This window comes from Ammospiza nelsoni, chromosome 21, assembly GCF_027579445.1.
Source record: "Ammospiza nelsoni isolate bAmmNel1 chromosome 21, bAmmNel1.pri, whole genome shotgun sequence".
In the NCBI taxonomy this organism is placed as follows: domain Eukaryota; kingdom Metazoa; phylum Chordata; class Aves; order Passeriformes; family Passerellidae; genus Ammospiza; species Ammospiza nelsoni.
In genome coordinates, this window is record NC_080653.1 from 8,079,390 (window position 1) to 8,103,246 (window position 23,857).

Consider the following 23,857-nt stretch of genomic DNA (forward strand, 5'->3'; position numbering starts at 1 on the left):
AAAAAAATATTTTGAGATTGGTATTTCCCAAATGATTTTTTCAGCAGACTGAGAATGATACAAAGTGTGAGTAAAATTAAATGCAAAAGCAGCCACTTTATAAAGGCTTGGAATGGGTTTTATATGTCAGCTAATCAAGTAGTTAAGCACATACTCCAGTGTGGAACAGTTTGGTTTTCTGTTCTGTGTAAACAACTGTAATGAGCTTTGGTTCTTCTGTTGGAATGCAGGGGTCAAACACTGAGGGAAATCCTCTGCTTTTTGTCAGAGGCCTTGCTGGACTCGAAATTCTGCTGTTACTTAGAATTGAGATTTTTATCTTTGCTCTTCCCACAAGAGAGAGGCACAAGAGACATCTGCAGATGGTTTATGAATATTAAATTTATTACAGTAACAGTTTACAGTACAAGGCACATACTGATGACTTACAATCAGCTTGCAACACTTGTAACTAAACAGCTGCATAAATTAATACAGGTGCATCATGTACAAGTTGGAGGGAATACTTAGTTCTGTACAGCTAAAACTCCAGTTGAATTCTCTTTAAAAGACAAAGATGGTCCTAATTTACCATTTTCATGACTCCCTTTTCACTGTTCAGAACAGAGGGTAGGATATACTCATGGTAGATGGAAGGTGAGCTGAAGAGAAGGAATTTTTTTGCCTCAAAACACTTTGTAACTGCAGTGCAGTTCATTTGGTATCAATAGAAGTAGTTTTTGTACAAAACCAGTGTTTAAGGTATGGCTGCTTGCTGAGCTACCTGATAAATATTGGTTGCTTTACATGTTATCAGATGGGTATGTTAAAAAAAAAAAAGAATTGTATAAATAAATCAATTTCTCAATATTTCAACCACTCAGCTAAATAGAAATACTAAAAAATGAACTTACCATAATAAGGTATTTGAACCAGTACAGCATGTAACAAAAAAGTAATGAGGACTAAACTGCCTTTCAAGTTCAGCATTTATAGCATGAAAACATGGATGTATTTTATCTTTGTATTATTCAGGAAGGGAAAAGCCTTTTTAATCTACATTGCTTTTTGTATCTTCAAATAGTTCTAAGAGTTTTCATCCTCTCTCAGTATCTCGGGACTCAGAGCACATTGGTCTCACATTTCAGCTGTTGCAGGGCTTGTGTTATTATCAGGGCTTCCTGGCTGACTTAATTCACTGGAAAATGTGATATTTCTTGGGAAATCTCTCTGAAACCTCCCAGCAAGCCAGTGTCTATCCTGTGTCTTAAAGTTACAATTTTTTTTGTTAGCTGAACCCTGTCTGAAGAGGAAAGAAACGGGGTAGGGTTTTGTCCTTTATTTCCCACACTTTGCTGTTGGATGTGTGCAAATACCTCATTCATCTTACACTGACATTTCATATGTGTTTTTTCAGTTAATGAGCTCAGAAAATTTAACTCTTGGAAGTGGGTTTCAAATGCACTTGAGGCAGAAGCTACAAAACTTTCACATGAGTAACTGTCCAGTAAGACAGATTTATTGTGTTTTTCTAGTGGCAATTAAAGAACATAATCCCTTTTTAAAAGTAGTTCAGAAGTCTAGTTCTGGAAGAACAGTCCTCGTCCCTCTTCAGTTATTTCTTCATTGGAAGTTAGGATTGAGACTTAGATGAACTCAAAGTCATTATCCAGAGTGGAAGAGGAAGTGGAAGAGACCTTTCTCCAGGTACACAGAGGGGGGAAACTTTGGCAGAGGTGGTGGAAATGTTTTCAGAACACAAACACAGCATCCCTGCTTCCCTCTCACCTGGCAAGTGCTTCATACCCAGGCCAGCTCCCACAGGTTCCTTGATGCCCCTGCTCTGGCTGCACAGGGAACCTTGGCAACTTTAGCAAAGGGATACAAAAGAGACTTTTATCCTCTATTTTATTTTACTTTCGTCATAATCTGTGTGCCAGAGTAAAAATACAGTGCAGGTTTGTACAGGAATGATGCTTTCCTGGGTTGGCCTGCACTCCCACTGCAGCACAACTCGTGTCCTGCAGGGGCCAGGGCAGCTGCATCTGGGGAGCACCGGTGTGCATGCCATGTAAAGAGCTTTGGATGGACATGGAGGTAATTTGTGTGTCAGTGCCTTGAAATTTAATATAAATATTTTGATGAGAATCAATCCTGCTGAACTCTATTCAGCTTCTTGCTAAGAAAAAAAATTCCTCTCTTCTTCAGCTTTAAAACCCAATGCAGTCACATCAGAATATGAGCTACTAACCCTTCACAGTAGGTTTGGATTGTTGTAAATGTACTTTTGTCATCCAGCCAAAAGGATTATTCTAAATTTTACTTCTGTACTAGGAAAGAGGAGGAAAACCCCACAGGCTGGCTCCAGCAAATTTTAGGTGTGAAATTAACTGTTAAAAAAATTGAAGTGAAACAGAGAAAGAGATCTTTAAGATTGTACTTTTTGGCATCAGAACTCAAAAAGATTCATTGTTGGTCTTTAGTTTCTGTAGCTCTGCCAGGACAATGATTGGTTATGGAAACAGTACAGTAAGTGCTGGCAGCTTAAGTGGCTTGTCGAGTAACTCATGATGAGTTTTTGTGGCTTGATTGGGTCTAAAGGAAAGTGAAGCCTCAAACATCACAAAAAAATATTTTTATAATTTTTTTTATGCAAGAAACAATAGAAATTGTTACCACCTACAAACCAGAGGAAGTGAACGTGAGGCCGGTGCTACCAGCTGTGTGTGCTGATGTGTGCAGAGCTGTGCTGCTCAGCATTTTTCCTCTCCCTCTGTCTACGCCACCACAAACCTAGGGAACTTCCTAATTTTGTTTTCCTAGTGTATAAACCCCTGCGTTACTCGAGTAATGTATGGCTATCAGAAATATTTGTGCATTTTCCCACGCAGTTGAAGCAAGTAGAGAACCTTAGAAGCGAATACGACACTGCCCGGTACGAACGATCACACGGAGGGAGGAGCTACAGGAGCACTGCCACACACTGGGGGTCTACACCTACTCCTGCCGTGCCTGGCTCGTCCTGGAGGGGCTGCTGCAGGCGCTCGGTGCCGCTCCCGGAGCAGGGATGTTCCCTCGTGCTCCTCAGTGAGTGCTCAGTTCAGTACATGTCCTTGAATTGCTTGGATCAATGTGCTGGAGGCATCACCTTTCCCAATGGTGCCAGTGGTGCAGCCTCCCTGGAAAACTCTGTTTGTTGTCTCAGCTGGAAAGGAGGTTCTTTGGGGGAAGAGGGGGGAAAAGTGACATTTTGTGCTCCTCTTCCTCCCCCAGAACCAGGGCAGCTTATACTGCGTTCATGCGGATGTCTCCAAAGGGAATTTCTGTGGCTGTTTCTGGAGTGATGCTTTTCAGAATACGCTGTTGGAAAGAAATCAGAAATGGATTGATTTTAGAGGCAGTACAAATCATGTCAGCCATTTAGAAAGATATTAATAATAAAGTATGACTTTAAGTTACGCCTCTTGAGCTACTCAGGAGTGTTGCAACCCTCTGTTAGCACTATGAAGATGGAAAGTGCTATAGAAGTACACAGCAGGATTTTTAAAATTATTTGTAACATAATTGGAATCAAAGCTTGACAGATCATATTAATGCTTTAGGACTTTGCAGTTTACTTGGATACCCTGAGCCTACTAAATATTTTCTTATGAACTGGTATTTATTTAAACTTAGAAGAAATCTCAGTATTGTCATTACAGATTTATGGCAGAGAAATCTTACTAAATGCGTGAAAGAAAAACAAGCTTTTCTTACAGATACACCCCAGGAAACCAGCCTTTCACTGCCTTATTTGCTTGACTGGGGGATTTTGAGTGTCTGGGGTGAATTTTAGGAAGACTCTCCAGTTCATCAGAGCTTAAAAAACTACTTGATGTAATATTTTATAAGAATTGTCAGCAGCCTCAGCAAGAACTGGGGAGATTTGTGAGAATCTGGGAACAGAACAGCCAGTCATGATATTTTTTTAGGGATCACCTCCTTCCTAACAGTGAAACAGAAGCAAGAGAGCATCAGGGATACCTCCTTGAGTGTCCCTGGGGTGATGACCAAGCGATAGATCATGTAGATGGGAATGAAGATGATGGAGGAGGTTCCTATGCAGTACCCCACAACTGTGGTCCAGTAAGGATAATCATAATCAAAGAGCCTCAGCTCAGGAGGGCTGGACAGAAAGCTGCAAGTGACAAACTGAAAGAGAAAAAGGGCAAAGTGTGAATATGTGGATTTTCATGGCACGCACTTCGGGGAACTCTGTTGACACTGAAAATGAATCCTAAATTACATTAGTGTAGATTTAAATCAACAACAAATCATGAAACAAACACCAAGAGGATCCTTCCCAAAACAGATGCTCTCCACTCTACACTGCTCTCTGTCAGAACAGGAAAAGGAAAAAAGTCAGCTCAGTTACTGCTGTTGGATCATCTTCCTGAGCATATCATTCAGGACTGAAAAATTCCTTAGGAAACAACAAACACTTTTAGTTGAATACTACAGGAATAATATTTGTGACTGTCCCAGGAAGGGTCTCTGACTATTTTTTTTCCAGAGTATCATCAGAAGCTCAGGATTTACCAGCAAAACTTCCATACAGAAATGACATCCTGTATCCTGAGCTTTCCTTATTTTAGGTGGGTTTCCACAGGGAATACAAATAGCTCTGCCTGGTAACCACATCCCCAGAGCTCTGTGCCTCTCCATTTTGCTGGTTTAGGATTACAAAGAGGACAGAAATGTAAAAATTACTGTGGTGACATTTTAATTTGTAGATTTCTCTTTCTAGGGGTAATAAAATCAAGGTCTGTTAATTATGCCTTGATCATTACAAGTGTTTTGAATTCACTCTGTAGGTCTTAAATCTACATTCTGTGCTTCATAAACTCCATCTTGACCTGCTGTGCTCCCACTAAGGTCAGTCAGAATAAAAGATAGATAGCATGGACTAATTTTGAATCAGGAAATGAACACTTTATGTTCAAATGTTATTAATAACACTGCCAAGCCAAGCACTGGGACAGTATTTCCAATTCTGAACTATAGATTTATAATGGTTTCAATTAACTGCTGGAAATTTAAAGTGGAATATTCTAAAGTTGTCCATCAGCAGTTGCTGAGACAGTGTATTTACTTATCTTGGTTTTCCTCCTCTGACAGTATGTTTCATCAGCTTTTATTGCTACATTTTGCTGAGGTAAACATAAGGCAGCAAAACAAAGTAAATTTGTTTAGCAGAGGGCACGGGGGGAGTTATTCAGAATCCAGACTTATTCAGCTAATTCAACTATAAAAATCCTTAAAACTGTGATTTGGTACGAAGACCTTGCAGCATGGTATTGGGTGTTTTACTAATTGAGCCTTTTTTGTTTAACAAAAATTGTTACTAAAGAACTTCAGGAGAGAATTCTGGAATTAAGCTTTTAGAATGAGCTGCATTGTTCAGTGGTGATTTTCTTGGTGCTGGAAAGAAAAAGCTCTAAAGAAAACTCACCAGAAGGAAAAGTGGACTAATTGCAACCCAGCAAACTCGCCAGTACCAGCCTGGGGCAGAGCCCAGCATTTCTTTCACATCGTGGCAAAACTGGGTGATGCCTGTGGACACAAGTGGGAGGAGAGGGATGACAGCAGATCTAAGATTTTCTTAAGTGGATACTCAACACTTTCTTATGCCCAGCAAGTAAATTCAGAATCTATCCCAGAAGACTATTTTGTTCCTATAACTCTTAATTTTACTAAATCTTTAATTATGCTGAATTACACCTCCTGTTACTTTTAGCTATCAGAGAGCAATTAACACTAATTCTCACTGCCTTAGTTATCAGTGAGGCTGTGAAAAGCTTTTGCAAACTTTTTTCTGGGGATTGTGTGATGTTGTCTGCAGAAGCTGAGGCCATGCTGAGCTGCAGGAGCTCAGGAGTTTGGGGTGGGGTGTTTGGAGGTACCATAGAACCAGGACACAGCCACTGCCTCCAGGAACACGACGGTCAGGACAGCTGGACCCGTGGCATATTCCTCAAACAGCTTCACCACATATGCTCCTCCCTGGAAAAGAGACCAAGCTGTCAGTGTGCCCAGGATGCTGCCCTGCTGCTGCTGGAGCAGAACGTTCTCAAGTGGGGAATTCACCCAGATCTGTCACTTGGTGGCTGTTCCTGCCAGGGAAACCCTGGTGAGCTGCTCACCCTCTGTGGCCACCCCTCACCCGGGGGCTGCCATGAAGAGAAGCTAAAATCTAGTGGCACTTCTGGCTGGGTTTTAGTGAAAAAAGGGGATTTTACAGCATGGCTTTGTGCATGCCCTCCTCTCCACCAGGGATCATGGCTACTGAACAGCAAATAAATAAAGTGTTGCTTTGCTTTCTTTCTGTTTGGGATCTAGAACCACGAAGGAGGAGACCTCTTGCAGAGGAACTCTGCATCCTTGTACAGCAAACACTTCATATAAGAAGGAAGTTACACATAAATGAGCAAGTGGAGTGAAACATGACAGGAAAGCCAAGTATTTCTTTCTATTTCCCTTGTGATCATTACACTCATTATTCAAAAATTGCTTGTTGTGGGAATGAAATCCACAAGCCCATGGGAGCAATTTGATGTGACTAATGGTGATTTCTGCCTTGAAACAGTGAGGAAGATCCAGGAAATTAATTACTAGATCTTTTTTAAAATTCAAAATACATTTGACACATTGTGAAGATTATAATAACTATTCATGGTATTTTTAAACACAGGGCTTTTGGGAATAAGAAATAAACTACATAAAAATGTGGCTGGTTGTCTGCTGACTGATGAGCAGCACCATTTATGATCTATAGCACATAATGAATTGCAGTATGATCATTTTGCAACATATTTCCTAGTGAAATCTAATTCACATTTATTCCAAGTAATGGATTTCTAATGCATAGAGAAAACAGCCTGGAGGTTAAATCTGATTTCTTGAAACTCTCTTCAAAAAATTACTGCCCTCTCCAAGGTGTCATTGGCAGGAAGCTGCCAGTGAGGGAGGCTGAGGTGAAATACTCACAAATGTCAGGGTTGCCAGCGACCCCAAAAAGCAAAGGATGGTCAGACCAAGGACAAACAATTCCCTGCGTTTGCCCCAGACGTGGGGGAATTCATCCAGGACTCCAGTAATCACTCCCTCTAGTCCTGCAAACTGAAAAGCATGGAAAAGTCACTGGGAAATAGAGGCCAGTGTTACCTGTTTTAAAGTATGCTTGAGTGCTTAAAGGAACATTGAAACATTGGTGCTTTATTCTGCTCTAGAGTTGGTGTGGGGTTTTAGACAAGTCTTTCCTCCTAACTTTTTAAAACTCTTTAGGTGGGGATTTAGTGTTCAGGTGTCTGTGGGGATGCACTGTCATCCAAAGGCACCAGGATGTGGAGAAATGAGAGGTGGTTCAGTAGGACCAAGACTGAAATCAGCTGAGTTCAGCCCTGCTGGAAGAAGCTGATTCTCCACCTGTAAAACCAGACTCACATGACAATTTTTTAGTGTATCTCCAGTTCCCACCTTTTAAATCCAAATTATGTGAAAAAATTCCAGATTTTCCTAATTGCTTTGTAAGTTTACAAGCAAGAAAGGAGACTGGATGGCTGCATTCAATTAGGAATGTATAAATCAATTTGCTTGTATTTCAGGGTCTTAATTGTCACAGCATGACAGTGACAAATAATTGATTATATTCAAACCTATTCACATAAAAATTGGAGTAACAGTTGCTGTCTTACAGAAGGCACCTGGCACTGCAAACCCCTCAGTGGCAGTGCAGTGTTTGTAATTCTGTTTCTGTGGTGCCTCAGGGGGCCAGGCTGTGACCCTGCTGGCCACTCACCGTGCTGTCCAGGCCCAGAGTGAGCAGCATGAGGAAGAAGATGATGGCAAAGAAGGTGGAAGCTGGCATGTTTGCAATGGCCTCTGCGTAGGTGATGAAGAGCAGGCTGGGTCCTGGAGCAGAGATGGGATCACTGTCAGGACATGGTGTCTCCCAGGGGAGAACTTCTACCCCCAGGCTGCTTTGCCATGCCTGTGAAACTGCAAATCTGAAATCTGCCTTTTATATGTGATATTTATAGGCTATTTTTTTATCTGTAACAGTGCCCAATAAAGTCAGCATCCTGAATAATATATTAAATATTTCTTATCTCTTGGGCTGCTCCTGATCTGGAAGTACATATGCAGATGTATTCTATCTTAGAAGCAGTTTGAGATGTGTATGAAATCTTTACCTACCAGTGTCTTTGGCAACCTCTGAGACATCTTCATTCCTCATCTCAGCCATGTAGCCTAGCACGGTGAAGATGACAAACCCAGACACAAAGCTGGTCAGGCAGTTCACGGTGCTGGTGACCAGAGCATCTCTGCAACAGAAGACCTAACTCTCATCAGGGACCTGATTCATCTGCACCTGCTAGAAAGGGTTTACAACCTCTTGGTTTACAATCTAGACACACTCCTAGAAAAACTAGGGGAATACAAGGAAAAAATGAGCAGCAGATTTGAAAGACAAAGGAAAAAACCCCAACAACCCATGACTACTTTTTCTTCTCAAATCCACACAGGTGCAGTAACATCAGTCTGCCCCTGGATTGAATGCTGGCTGCATCCTGCTGTTTTAAAAGAATAGGAATTACTACATGAATATTAAAAAATTGTGAATTTTATTTTAGAAGTTAGAAATAGATTTTTTTTCAGGTAACAAGGAAAAAACATAAATTGCCTTTCTGCTTGAAACAATTAAGTTATTTTTTAACTGACTACTGAGATTAAATAACTACAATGTGATGGTTTGGCAGGGGTTTAGTCCGTTTTGTTGTGGCAGGTTTCTACAATTTAGACCTCTTGCTGTAAAATTAGTAAAAATCATCTTACTTTAAGTGGGCAACAGAGGAGAAATGCTTGAGATTGCAGGTTCTCTGTTACTTCTGATTTCTATGTACACAGGTCTGACAATTTAGTGCCTTTCACCAACACCCTGTTTCTTTTTCATAAATAACCAGTCATATTTTTAAACTCAATTTTACTTATGGAATAAGGTAGAACTCACTCACTGGTAGCAGTTGTTGTGGAATTTGTTGTAGCTGGAATAAGCCAACAGGACCCCAAAACCTGGTCCCAGGGAGAAAAAAATCTGAGCTGCTGCATCCACCCAAACCTGAAAAATATTGAAGGCCAAAAAGAAAGATGCCATGAAACAGATTTGAGTGAGTTTGGCATATTCAGAATATCACTTAGGTCTACAAAAGGGCATTTCACTGGTCTGCCTATGTCCTAGTCCTGGTCTAACAGACACTGTTGAGAGAGCTGTTGAAATATGAATGTTTGTTGTAGAGCTGTTGTGGCTGTTGCACTTCTCCCAGCATCTTAGATTAATTCAGTCAATTGCCTGTAATCAATTTAACACAAATTTTGCAGTGTATGGAGAACTTTATACCCATGATTTTGAAGTCTTCCAAATCTTCCTCCAAACTCTGTGTGTTATGGAATAGCTCTGTGCTTGGCAATGTGTCCTCCAGGCTATGTAGACTTTTCCTGGATTTATGGAAATCCATTTGGCTGTGTGGATGCAGTTCTGGTTCTTGGGGCTCAATTCAGCTTTGTTGTAGCTGTGACAGATGCAAGTGTGATGATCTTGTTATGAAAAGCTTGTTGTACTTGAAAAGTGGCCACAGCCCTAATGAGTAATGTTCTAAAGTACAATATCAGCTCTCTTTCTGAAGGTGAAAGTCCTCATTCATTTATTCTCTTTTGATTGAAACATGGAGTTCATTACAACTCATTTCTAATATTCTCTCCCATCGTGTGAGGCCATCCTGTATCACCCAGACAGAGCTCTGTCATCACCCAGCACACAGATTGCAATCTGCTGTCCTCACTCCAGATACATCCAATACAATATCAATGCCCTTTATTGCTTTTTCAGAAGATGTGGTTCCTTATTGGAGATGCTGCTTTATCAGAGGCTGGTGTCTTTTCATTTCCTCTTCATTCAAAACTCTCCATATCAGCTGGGCAGCAGCAGACTTGCAAACATTGGAAATTTTTAATCTTTGTGTTTGTAGTATTTATTGCATTGGGGTTTTTTCCATCACCCTCCTCACCAGACACTTTCACAGGCAGTGGAGTGAGCACAGCCTCGAGCCTGATGGATTGCTTGTCATCCACAGAGTTCAAGGCTGGATCAGACACTGGAGAGCCTGGGCTTTGTTGGGTAGCTCAGTTTGTCCTCATTCCTGCTTTCCTGTCAAATTTTGGTGGTGCATGCAGGCCTGACTGATTTATTCCTCCTCCACAGGCACTTACATGAGTTACTGGGCCAGAGTTTAGTTGGTGTCTGTGGGCTCATCTGCCAAAGATTGTTACAGGATGGAGACAGAAGTTTCTGCTCCAGTAACCTGCACTATTTAAATGGGGGCAGCTGTGGACACTGTAGGGCTGTACTCATCCCCTTAAGCCAAAATCTGCAGCTCTACCACTTGTTAGGGTTTAATAAATTCACTTTTCTCAGTGTGACTCACAGGGGAAGGATTTGTTGCAGTGTAGGAGCACTCACATCTTCTCACTCAGTGCCAGCCTGGTCACCATTTTCCTGGTGAAAAAGTGTTTGGTCACTTGCTTTCTTCTAATCAGATCACTCATTCTGTTCAGCCACTGTATGGGAGCTCTGCCTGTAGTTCAAGCTAAACTGAGGGTAGACTCTAATCTTTAAAATTCTTTATGATTATGGAAAGAGCATGGGCTCAGGCTAAGACATTTGTTCAGTCATGCTCTATACATCTATGGTGACACACACAGGCAGGCTGAAAGCAAATCTCCCTTTTATAAAGTTCTTTACCTCAGTGGCCAGGAGTTTCTGCCAGTCAGGTTTCAGGTAGTAGAGGACACCTCTCCAAGCCCCAGGCAAAGTTGCACCTCTCACGAGCAGGATGAAGAGGATGATGTAAGGGAACGTGGCAGTCACCCAAACCACCTGTGGGGGAACGTGGTGAGAGCGTTTGCCATGGGGAGAAAGGTAGCAGGGATAATAAAAGTTAGTTAATCATGTAATATGTCTTAGCATTTATAGCATCTTCACATGAGCTTCTCTGCAGGTCTGTAAAGAGGCAGTTTGCACATCTGAACCCTCTCCCTGGCAGGGTTGGTCCTGCTCAGAGAACAGCGGTGTCACTTATTTTATTTTGTTGCTTAGAGTAGCAGTCACTGTACAGCAAGTGCTCCCCAAATACCTCAGCCCATAATCCCTGTCATGAAAACAACCTGAACTGATCCCCTGGCAGTTAATTGGCTCAGGCAGAACTGCCTCAAGACAAGCTGATGTGTTGTGCTTTTGCATTCACCTTGCCAGATGTTTTGACCCCTTTCCAGATGCTGAAGTACACAATGGTGAAGATGAGCAGCAGGCAGAGGGTCAGCTGCCAGCTAATGCCCCCCAGGTCATCCAGCCCATTGGACCTGTGCACCTGCAGAACCTGGCGGCTGCAAGAGGAAAGAGAAACACAGCAGAGATACTTTTTAAACAAATCCTTACATTAAATGTGCATTTAACAGTCCCATATCGTGATCTGAGCATTACAAGGAATCTTGAGGTCTTGTTAAGCAGCCTTCAAAGTCATGACATTTTGGATTCATTTTATTTTACTTAAAAGTTTGGTATTAACAGCACAGCAGTGATGATAAGTGACAGCAGACAGCAACTGGGAAACTCCTAAAACACAGTGCGCACCCCATGCACCCTAAGCTTAGACCCCCTCCGAAAATCCAGTGATTTGAAGAGGATGCCATCAACAATCAGCCCTGCTGCCCTGAGGAAAACCTTGCTGGTGTTCCAGCAGTCTGGCTACCACCACCATCCTCACTTACATGCACTTACGTATAAAATTCTTCTGCAGGAGAGATGGAGTGCTGGGACCAGCTGACATTGTCCTTGCTGAAGTAGTTGGTGCAGTTTCCTGTGTTCCAGGGGTTTGTGCAGCTGGTCCAGGGCAGCTCCGCCGTGAAGGAGGAGATGAGGTAGTAAAAAGCCCAAGCCATGATGGTGTTGTAGTAGGAGGCTACGTAAAGATCTATGATACAGATGGCAAAGCCAATTCCTGGAGAGGCAGGAAAGAATTGCATTCAGTCAGTGTAAGTTTTAGGCACAAAAAAAAGAGAAAATAATTGGTTATCACATCAACAACCATTTGTCTAAGGCAGCTCTGCAGGAGGAACACACACCCTCCCAAGTGTTTACAGCATTGGCATTTCTTGTGACTTCAGAAATACTCTGATTCCAGCAAAGTATCCTTAATCAAGACAGAACATTCTTTTAAGGGATATTTTCTATGTGTTCCTAAGTTTATACAATTTAGAAATAGGCATCTTGCAGTCTCAGTAAATATATAAAGACAGGATTAGAGCTTCAGCACTGGGAACCAGACTAAGTGAGGATATAGAGCAGTTCTTTTTATTCTTTATCATTTTAGGCTTGGTCAGCTTCTCTCTAATCAATTTGAGTTGCAAAGTGTATGTGTATACAAGAGTACACACACATGTGCAGGTGTACCTGGAGTTTTAGGAAAGCTTTGTTTATAAAGCCAAAATCTTGTTTAGAACAAGTCTTACTTGGCTTTATGAGATTTTCTTTTTCCCCCCCAAAGTGCCACCTTTATAGGAAGATTTTCCAGTTATTCAGAAAGTTCCATTTCCCTTTGTTACCTTTGAATATAGGACATATTTTTCTCCAAATGGAAATACAGCCATTCCTGTGGTACTGTCCTAGTGCTAATTCCATATAGAAGAGAGGAATCCCTCCAAAGAGGGCCATGATTGTGTAAGGAATGAGGAATGCTCCTGCAAGAGAGAAAGCAGATGATTGTAACTCTTCACAGACTTCTCTTACAGCATTACCAGCACTCCATAAACAGGAGCTCCTTTTATCTCACAGGGAAAATGCATGTCCCTTCCCTAGCCAGCACACCTCTGAGTTACTGTGGGGTTTCTCATGAGAGTAACTCCCCAGCAGTGTGAACAAGAAGCAACACCCAGCCCAAACTTCTCACATTTCTGCAACACAGGATTCACCAAGACTCCACTGACTCGCACACCTGTGAGATGGGCTACAGATAAAATTATTAATTTCTCCAATAAAATGCCTTTGTTACATCAGAGAGACGAAAGTCCTTTCTAAGATCTCCTTGATTAGATTTTAGATTTGTATTTTGTCTCTTATGTCAGTGAGTCAAAGACCCAGCCTTCCTCGTGAGTTGGTTTAGACATGTTGGTTTATTTTAAAATGCTCCTTGGGAAAGGGATTGAGGTGTTGGAGTGTGGGTCTGCACCTACCTGGTTCTCAGCTTCTAGTTGTACTGTGCTAAACAGCTTTTCTGTGATTTTCCTATCCCAATATTTAGGTTTTTCAGTGAATAATTTCTCCTTGATAATTTGTTACACAAGATCTTTGAAAAGCCACTAAATCATCCATTTATAAACCAAAAAATTCAGCATTAAGGAACAATAAGTGGGCACTGACCTCCTCCATTCTGGTAGCAGATATAAGGAAATCTCCACACATTTCCCAGATCCACTGCGTATCCAATGACAGAGAGGAGAAAGTCAATTTTTTTACTCCAGGTCTCCCTGTCCTCCAGCTCCATCAGCTGCTGCTGAGCCTCGGCCCCGCAGGTGGTGGACGTGGTGGTGGTGGTGGTGGTGGCTGCTGGGGCCGTGCCCTGGGCATCCTCCCCCTCTCCATTGCAGGGAGCCGAGCTCTGAACCCCTGAATAGCCATTGGAGATCTGGGCTGCCTCCCCTTTGTCCCCCTGGCTCGGGTGGGCTTTGTTGCCATCCTCCACCAGCCGCAGGGCAGATTTGGGGTTCCTGACCACAAGTCCGTTCTCTTTGCAATCTTCTCCTTTGCTACAGTCTGAGGTGTCTTTCTTGGAAGTCAGGGGCTCTGTCTCATTGCTTGTGGTCTTTTTTTCCATCTTTGCTGAGATTTGTTCTGGTCACTTGCAGACAGGCAGCACCTCAGGGTCCCTTTGGGGTTTATCTTCCTTTATTCCCAGCACTTTTAGAATTCCTCTTCCATACTTAAATCCATCAGATTGAAGGCACAAGCACCATCTAATAAATGAGAAAGAGTTGAAAATCCATTACAAGCTTTACTGATGCTGGTAATTTTCAAGTTACAGCCAGCAGATTCTGTGATTAAAATACAGAGGTAATTAACCATCACAGCATGCAGTGTGGATCACAGAATAGATCATCTGGGATTTTGCTCAGAGAAGGGCAGGAAGAAATCATCCTCTTTCAGAAGCAGAACCTGGTGTACCTGGATCACACCCTCTCAGGAGGATCTGCTGGACTTTGTGCATTGCTGGACACCTCACACCCAGTCACAGTCCTGCTGTCTTCTGGCATCACATTCTCCTCTGGCCACTGCTGGACTCCCAGTTTGCAAACTGAGGGCAGAGCTTAGTGGGACTTTTATTGTCATTTTCCTAAGTTCATCCTGCAACTCATCCACTCATCTTGTAGCAATTTCTAAATTCACCCAGTATGAAGGGAAAAGAATTCATTAAACAAATATGAGATAACTAAGGATATAAAAATTACATTTCATAACCACCTTTCTTGAGAAATCCTAGAGTCTGCTTTGTTTAGCAGCAGATGTGGAAGGCTTAAATGAAACTTTGGAAAAGTATTTAAATCTCAGTGGTTTTGCATCAACTAACTTTTGAGGCTCAGTCAACACTGATAAGAAAAAGAAGAAGTCATATACTTCAATTTGATTCTTCTCATTAGGAACTGACATGTGAGTCTAAAGGACAAAACTTGTCCCCGATTTTATCTGACTCCCTGGGCAAATAAAAGCATCTTTCACTCAGTTTGGATCTGCTGACACTGTGGTCCCAGCCCTGGGAAGGGCGGTGGGCACAGCTGCGGTGCTCCTGCCCTGGGAGGATCCCTGGCTGCTCTGCCCTCTTCTGGTGTGCTAAAAACAGAATCCAAGGGAAATAAACTATCCTGAAATAAAGTATAACACAATTAACTTTTCCTGCAGAACAAAGATAACAGAGAAGGAGTTGTGATTCTGGGAGCAGGTCATGTTTTGTTTTCTGCTGATTTGTTCAGGTAAACACCCAGCTGCCTTTACCCAAGAAAACCTTGGAACAGGAGCTGATCCCCTGGGCTGTAAATTCCCCAGGGCAGTAACCCTGCTTTATTGCTAGCAAAGAGTCACACAAGCTATACCATGCCAAGATTAAATTGTTACATCTAATTTTTCCCTTTCAAAACATTTTATCATGGTAGTAAATGTCATTGCCACATCCTAGCAGGAAAATAAGCATTATTTTACTTATAACTAACTGCAGGAAAAAACTAAAGCAGAGAAGGGATATCACTTGCTTATTTCTAGAATTTGCTGATTATCAGAGCTATGAAAACTCAGGTTTTTCCCAGCTTTCCACCTTTTACAAAGACAGTTTGCTAAACCTTTTCTAAACATTTCTCAATGCAAGCAGAAAGAGAAGGAAAGTTACTGAGCTGCAGAGCAAACAGGAGGATGGTTTTGAGATAAGATTCACTTGAAAATATTGCTTATAACTTTCAGAAATATTTAGTTCTTCAGGTTTACATTCTATCTCTACTCAAATACTCCCTTTTTTGTCATACAGCAAGCAGTGCATCATTAATGTGAATTCTTACAAGAGCAAGTGCTTTGCCGCTATTAATTAATTATCCACAAAGATTGAAACATCTTCAAGTTCCAGAGAAAAACACCAGGGCAAAGAACAGGAGGTTCTCTTTTACCTGCAGGACTATAAAACCTGAATGCCTTTGGAGTCCAAAACCTTCCAAATGTCCCAAAAGAGGTTCTGGAGATGGAAACAGCCCTGGTGGCCACAGAGAAATCCAAGGGAAGGCCACAGCCAATCCTCCCCTTGTACAGAGCATGGTAAATTCCAGGTGGGAATGTGGAAAAGTAACCTGAGCCCTTCTGGACTTTACACCTCTCACTCATAAATGGGAACACAGTAAAGGATGTTGATTTAACTGCATTATCTCATGGGACTGATTTTTCCATATCTGAGGCTAAACTCTCACTGTGTTTGTAAAACTCTTTATTTCTGCACATTTTTAGTGCTTTCTTTACTAAGGGGAGGTCAAGGAGTTATTGTTATTGTTGATATCCAAGATTTGTGACAACCAGGATTGTTGTCATTCAGACCTAAATTCCTTCTCCTGTTCTTCTGCACACCACATAGAAAAAAAAAAATCACATTGTTTGAAATACTTTGGTTGAATTTTCAGTAGTTTGAGCCTCAAATATGCAAAATTACTTGTGAATGTTCAGGGGCTCCAGCTGAAATCAGAACTATTTATTTCTGAAAAAGGAGTTCCAGCTTGTCAGCTGTCCTGGGAAATCTCTGCAGTGATGGAGTCCACGGCTGCACAGTGGAATTCACGGGGGCATAATTGGCACATACAAGCAGAACAGTTTCAGATTATTTCATTACACCATAAAAAATTGTGGGAGAATGTACATTGTTCTTTGCTTTGCTACAAATCAAGAAAAAAAAGATTGAAGGCGCTGTGAGCACTACAAAGAGTGTAAAGAGCTGCAGAGAAAATTGGAGTGGGAAATATGCTCGTACACAGGGAAGATATCCAGGGGAAAATGACCCCAATTTTTCCCACCTCAGCCTCCATCACTTCTCTGCACAGATCCCCAATTCAGGTGAATGAATGATGGCAGCAGTGATTTTAGAAATAAGTTTATTACCCATTTTCAATCTGAGCTGTCACAAAGGTTGCTGTTACATAACTGCACCTTGGCTTCTTATCAGGCCTAATTAGCAGCAGGAGAAAAAGAGATAAAAAAGGGAAGAAGACAGAGCCGTGTGCTTTCGTTTCCCTTTGATCTGTGCTTGGCAGACTTGGTGACTTTGCTCCTCTGGGAGCCCCGGTGCCCTGAGCTGGGGCTGTTCCCTCCAGGAGCACGTGGAAGGTGCCAGCCCTGGCAATGTCACCTCCCTGAGCAAAGAGTGACTCAAGAGGAGTGACCCCGCAGTCCTGCACAGCTGTCCCAGCCTTGCTGAAAACATTTGGGTGATAACTGAAGACATGTGTTCCCACACGTGCTGCTGCAGCCACCAACGCAGTTCACATCAGTCAGACATTAATTAAATTATATTTATTTATCTCCCTCACGGAGATGAGCTTGAACACTGCAGGAATTAAAATCCCTGCATATTCCTTGATGCACAAATCCGGCTCTTTTGCCTGTACCAGAGCAATCCTCGAGGAGCATCCCTGGCCTGCAGCCCGGTTCAAGTTTTAAGTGTTGGAGCATCTCCTGTTTATTTCTGGAGGCTCGCAGTGACCTCTCCTGGCAGTGCGGGAATCCCTCGCCTTTCATGCTCTGCCACAGAGTAAACAACTCTTCCCAACACCACAACAACGGGATTTTCCTGCTCTCGGCACTTTTTAAAGGAGGAATTGGCTTTTCATGTGTCTGGGAGAGCAAAGCGATGGGGTTGAGGAGCAGCAAAGAGCAGAATCAGCAAGGGAGGCAAATCCGGAGTCACCAGGAGTTCCTGAGTTTGAGTGGGGCTGCAGAGCCTTCACCCACCCCTGTGCCTCCCATTTTAGCCCTCACAGCTGCAGAATGTATAGATTTGTACAAATATCACTTCACACCAATGAAGTTCTTATTGCATGTGCTGATTCCGTGACAGTGGGGAAGCAGCACTCGCTGGGCTGAAGGAAAACTCAGGTCCCACCTTCCCTCCCCTGCTCCTCCATCCTCCAGCCCTTCACATGCAGGCACTTGCTGGGAATTGAAGCTTTGAACCTCAGGAAGAATCAGCCCAGGGTGTTGGCAAACAGAATGAAACCCTGGGATGATTCCTGTTAACTTGACCTAAATCTCACATTTATCACAGAGAATTTGAGATGGTTGAAGTTACAGCTGCCTGACTCACCTGACACCGTGCGGCTCACCCAGGCAGTTGTGCAGAAATGGAAGGAGGCCAAGGACATTGCTTTTATCTCAAATATCAAGCAAGAAGTTTGTGTGACAAGATAGAAACACTCACCCCAGGCAGGAGAGGGCTGTGCTGTTTGCCTGGACCTGTTCTCACCCCTGAGCCACAAATGAGCCAGAGAGGTCTCATGATTTTCCTCTGAGTTTGCACAGGTCAGGAGCAACCCTTAAATCAAAGTATCACGGAATAGATGTCCCCATACTGTGAGGATTTGTTAAAAAATTTAAAATTTCAGCCAATTAAATTGCATTGCTCTCAATTATGGTGGATTTTGCCTGCTGTGTGTCATACACAAGTCATATTTAGGTTCGTAATGCTAAAAAGAATTTGGTGCCTTTTGATGTTGAATGTGTTCACTTTTACTGATTTCTTTAAAAAATGAGTACCCAGAATGTCCTTTCCTGTTAGCTCATTAGCAAGTGTGACAGTCGGTATTTCAGATTTCAAAACCTGATAGTCAAAACTGCTTGGGAGCCACAGAATTGGGGCATTAGGTATAAAGCAGATCTAAGCTGATATCTAGACCATCCCTCCACAGCTGAAAATTGATTTATTCAGGGGAATTTTTTTAGAAATTCTTTTCTAGTTTAAGAGAATCAAAATAAAGAGTGATCAAACCCCACTGAAATTAATGGTCCAGTGAATTGTAAGAGACTTGTGCCAATGATTTTAAATGTTACAAAAGTTGGGTACTTACGCGCAGCACTGTGACCTGGGAGTGTTTTAAGAGGAGTCTTTGAGCACGCAGGTGACAAAATGGACAAAATATCCTTTGTGTGGATATTTGCAGGGCTCCAAGGGTCCCTCAAGTTCCTGCTGAAGCAGAGTGAGCTCAGCAAGCCCTGCTGGTGGGACAATGGCCCTGAAAGCCCTCAAAAGCTGCTTCCCAAAGAGAGGCACAAGGAGAGGTTAACTCCTGTATTCCCAGATAAGGCTGCACATGAGTGGGATGGGAAAATAATTCCTCTGAAAGCAGCACTTTGGGGGAAATATAAACCTGCACTGGGAGTTTTACATCACAATCTTGTCCCTGTCTCAGTCTGAAATTAAAAACTCATCAGGACAGAGAGATTTTTACCTTTACAATTGCGTAGAGAAGACAGGCACTGCACTGTAGTGGGAGTGCTGCCAAGCTGGTGTCAGTCATGTAAAGAACAGGGAGGAGGGGAAATGTTTTTTTTTGGCTTGAGAGTGTCTGTGTGTAGTGCAAGGAAACAGATAAGCTTGGAGGGGATGATATTGCTTTTGTATTCTTCCTCCAGTTATTTATATAAACTTGAAGGAAGGGTCATAACACAGCAAACTAAATAGTAAATAAATGGAGCACCATCCCCTGGTAACAGATGATGTTTCTCTGAAGGGGATTTGTTAATGGCTATCTGCAAATTACAGCCCTGAATTCAGGCTCCAAGTTCCACTCAAGTTCTGTATGGAACATTTACCCCACAGGCAGGGCTCATTGTGTTCTGTCAGTTCTGTAAAATACAGAGCTGCAAACACACAGGCTGGGAAAAGAGTTCAAACATGGGCATCAGGAAGGAGATCAAGACACAGAATTAACATTTCTTTAGGCTGTTACTGATGAAAACTCAGCAGTTTATATTTCCATGGAGGAAAGCTGGAACAAACTTAAACACTGCACGTTTCCATGTGTGGGAATAATTTTGTGTTGTTATTAAATTCTAGTTTTGGGGCAGTTTTTCTTAATTTAACCATCTGAAATTCATCACACCCTGTCCAATTAGAAAATGGTCACAACAGCCACTTGCTATATGAGAAGTTTGAAAAGTATTCTCCAAGAAAATTATGGTTAATTCACCATCAAAATCACCAGAAGATGCAGCCCAAGTGTTTGAGCCCTTCCCTGGTAAATGTCTGACAACCCACATTAAAAAATGCCACAACATTTTCAAGAATCCAAACCCATTAAATGCCTGATCCCTTTTCCCCCAGGCTTTCTCAACATATCAAAACATGTTTTCCTTGCCTATTTATATATTCAGTTGCATTGCATTCCTTAATTAAACTCCATATTTCTTATGAACTAACCCAACAAGCCTGTTGGTTTCAGTAAACGTGATTGACTATAAATATATGTAGGACATACACTTCAGATTTATTACTTGCAATAAATCTGTCCCATTGAGTTCAATAATTTACTGTGCTGGAACCATTTACCTTTTAAAATATAACAATATAGTTAATAAAGCTCACTTCACCCTTTCAGAATAAATAACAGCCCAAATTGCCTATTTTTTTCTTCTTTTTCCTTCAGATTCTGCTGTTTTCCTTCATTTTTCCTTATAGATTAATGCTTTTTTGTAAGCCTTAAATAACTTTACATCTGTAATGCAGTTATGTGGACTGCCAAAACTCTGAAGTTTAGATTGTCAGAACATGTTCTGCTACAGGCATTTGACTCCCAACATTCATAACTGCTGGACAAGTGCCTGAACACGACAGAGCAGAGCATGGAACAGCAGGAAAGAAATAAAAGGCACTAAAAGTTTTAAAAACTCAAGGAAAACTCAAACTAAAATCAATGTATCTCTGTTTGCCCCCAAAGCTTTGTTAGATGAAAAATGTTTTAGAAATTGTCAAAGCCCTTAAAGCTGATTTAAAAACAAACAAAACCCAGAGTACGGATTTTAGCCTGTCACTCATATTTCAGATTTTATAACTGAAACACAGCGAGGAGGGAAAGTTAATGAAACTCTGCGGCTGCTGCAGGGGGGCAGCTCTGAGGAGCAGCTCTCTCTGTGCCTGCCTGAATTTCATAAAAGTGTAAAAGTGCCCGAGCCATGGCTGTGTAAAGACAAAACGATTCAGTACCTGTGTGCGGGGTGGGTCCCAAGCGCTGCCCTGGCGGAGATCCGAGCTCGAGTCCCCTTCAGCCACATTTACCTCAGCCTGTGGCCACCTCAGCATCCTGGGCAGCTTTTTGTACACCAGTCCCCCTCACATGGTCTGATTGCCAGATAATCTGCTGCCAAAGAGCTCTTTAAGAATTTTTGCGTCACTTTAGTCAAATAAACTTTATGTTTCACCAGGGCTGCAGCTCAGTTTTCCTCCTAGAGGTGGGTGGCTACATTTGCCTGCTCTGATCTGTTCTGGCGAGCAGGATCCAATGAAGGCAGAGGCAGAAGGAAGGGGAGCTTTCCTGGGAAGGGACAGCTTTGCTGGGTGTTTTTATAAATATAATTAACAGGACGGACACAACGAAGTTTTGAGGGAGTCAATGAATTAGAAATTTGTGTAGATTACAGGGGGATAGGAAGGACGGGGATATTATCACAATAAAAGGGCTTGAAAAGAATAATTTCAATTCTCTTAAATTCTTGAAAAGAATAATTTCTTTTCAATAATCCTGAATAGCTACATTATTTTAATAAAGAAATAAGGTTTAGTTTTGTTCTAAAGCTTGAAGCACAAATTCTTTACAAGCGTTTTGCTGCCTCAATAAGCTCAACAAGTAATTTCCTTTTTTCCTACCACTACTTCAAATACCTCACTCCACTTCTAACACTTTTTTTTTTCTCCAGTGTTTTTCATCCAGGATTTCTTCATTCCTGCACTCCACGACTTGTTTATAAAAGGTCATAATCACAGGTCAATGCCATAGTTTAGGGGGCAGATTTAGGGGGGAAAAAAGGTGGAAAAGCAGAATAGGGGCAATAAGTAGGAGTAGCTGATTGTTAGAGCACCAGCAGCTTTGCTGTAAGCAGTTGCCAGTTTTCAGAGACTTCTTCCAAACAATTGAAAATAAAATAAACTGGAAACTGAAGAGCTGCAATTCGCACTTTGCTGTCCCCGGTCCCCGGCGGAGCTGTGGGCAGGCAGGGCGAGGCTCCTGCACCATCTCAAGGAGAGCTCGGGCACTGCAGCTCCGCACACGGGAACGCACTGGAATCAGCTTTGTTTCCCATTTACCGCCCTGGGCACTGTCTTAAGGCCGTTTCGTCAAATTGAGTTTTCCCCCCTTCACTTGCTGTAGAAATTCATTGATCTTTTCGTGCAAACAGCAACACTCACCTTCTGTCTGCTGGGCTGGATTTCCCTCCTGTGTCCTGCTTTCCAAAATCATCAGGATTGGTGCTCGCCTCCCTTGGCTGCAGGCAGGAAAACCCCCCCAGTTCGTGTCCTTGCCTCTGATATTCCTCCTCTGTTTTGTGCTATTCCAGACGGGTTGCAAGGACAGATCCTGCCATGCCTCACCCAGCAAACCTTTCTGGAGGTCACAGCACAGAGTTTAATGTGCAAATATCCAGCTGTGGGTCAGACCCCAGGCTCTGGAGAGCAGAATTTTTCTTTCTTGAGAGGATGGGCAGCACAAGGAGTCTGCACCTTTACTTTCCAAACAGATTTCCAGCTCACCACTGCTGGGAGACTGGAAGGGGTTTTCCAAAATCACTTTTTCCTTCTGCTTACAAGAAATGAATTCTCTCTGCTGAAAGCCCTTCTGCTCATTGCATAATTATATCTTGGGTTTTAAAAAATTGTAGAGGGATTGTGACCTTTGCCTGATGTTTTTCTCCATCTCAGTCTCTGCTCAGAGTAGGTTTTTTATGCCTTACCCAGGCCTTTTGGTTCAGGTGTTTTTTTCATTATCTTCAGCAGCAGTTATTGGGTTTGGTTTTGTTGTGTTGGGATTTTTTGTTTTGAATTTCTTGCCAAACAGTCTGGAGCCTTTGGGACATAATAGAAATAACAGACTGAGGATGTCAGGCAAAACCCCTTAACCTTGTAACACCTTATTTATCTCATAAGTGAAAAACTTTCAGGGGCTGTAACTGAGCCAGATCCGGACTCTCATGAAATTTGGGCATTGTTGGTTGAAATTCTGATGATTTAGAGAAAGTATGAAAAAAAAAGAGAAAGAAAATGGACTTTACACAAGACACACAGATAAAGCAGCTGCAGATTCCAGCACAAGGATGGGAATCATCATTTAAATGACCTCATAAAAGTAGTACCAACTGTTCTGTGAGATCAGCAATGGCTCTGCAAGTGACTCTGATTCACTGCCAATAAAAGGGTTGGAACAATTTTCCAAATAACACAAACCAAACAAATCCTGCAATATTTGTTTGTTCATATCTTTCCTTAGTTAGCAATCAGACTGCATTTAGAAGCTATTACAATTGGCTTTGGGATAAAAGAAATTCTGATTGCCCTTTCCTGCTATTTTCCACACTGCTGGGATGCACATCTGGCAGTGGGATGAGTTTTGGAGAGGTTTTGTTATTTCCACTACAACTGCTTTAAGAGCACATTCCAATGGGGAAATCTGATTCCTAGAACCCACAAAGCACCACTACACAACTCTCCTCAGTTCCCTCATTAGGAATTGTTGTTATTTTCTGCCACTCAAATCTGAGTTGACTTTCATAATATTATCTGTCAATATTTACCACCTGTCAGGGGAACTGTCTTCAAATTCTCACATGAAAACTGCATGGTTTTGTTGACAAACTGGAAATGGAAACTATTAAGTCAGCTGGTTCCTCAGCAATCTAAAGATCAAGCTTAGCAAAGAATAAATATAATGTATAAACTAAGGGAAAAATCAGCATTGAATACAGTGGGCACTAATTTTTTTTATTCTAACCAAAGCATGTTTTTAGTATGTTAACTTTTTCATAGTCTGGATTTACAGTTCACAGAGCTTTCTTTGCTGAGTGACAACAAAGCAGCAAGCCCGGCTTATTCCCACATTATTTCTATTCCATCCCTTGGAAAGTTTAATTTTTTATCATCTCTGAAGCATCTCCTGTGCACTGAGAGGGGTTAAGTGGCTTGTTCCTCCAGCACACCCTCAGCAGAAACGCTGGGACAATTCACTGGGA

General features: G+C 42.1%; 1 protein-coding gene across 1 annotated transcript; it reads right to left on the reverse strand.

The window, feature by feature from the left end:
- Window positions 1-363: 363 nt before the first annotated feature.
- SLC6A4 (solute carrier family 6 member 4) lies at window positions 364-21,107 on the reverse strand. Its single transcript, XM_059486755.1, has 14 exons — window positions 20,844-21,107; window positions 13,490-14,082; window positions 12,676-12,810; window positions 11,852-12,071; window positions 11,319-11,457; window positions 10,817-10,951; window positions 9,033-9,136; window positions 8,215-8,342; window positions 7,817-7,929; window positions 7,006-7,137; window positions 5,922-6,021; window positions 5,471-5,571; window positions 4,003-4,170; window positions 364-3,339 (listed from the first exon to the last, which is right to left on the reverse strand). Exons 2-14 carry the CDS (start codon window positions 13,941-13,943, stop codon window positions 3,265-3,267), a joined length of 2,004 nt encoding a protein of 667 aa, XP_059342738.1. The 5' UTR covers window positions 13,944-14,082; window positions 20,844-21,107; the 3' UTR covers window positions 364-3,264.
- Window positions 21,108-23,857: the final 2,750 nt, after the last annotated feature.

Excerpts from the sequence above, each read along its gene's own strand:
- SLC6A4 (XM_059486755.1), bottom strand. The coding sequence starts at position 13,943 with ATGGAAAAAAAGACCACAAGCAATGAGACAGAGCCCCTGACTTCCAAG. Across the intron at positions 9,137-10,816 it reads AGAAACTCCTGGCCACTGAG|GTTTGGGTGGATGCAGCAGC; the intron begins GTAAAGAACTTT and ends AATATTTTTCAG. Across the intron at positions 7,930-8,214 it reads AGAGGTTGCCAAAGACACTG|GACCCAGCCTGCTCTTCATC; the intron begins GTAGGTAAAGAT and ends TCTCTGCTCCAG.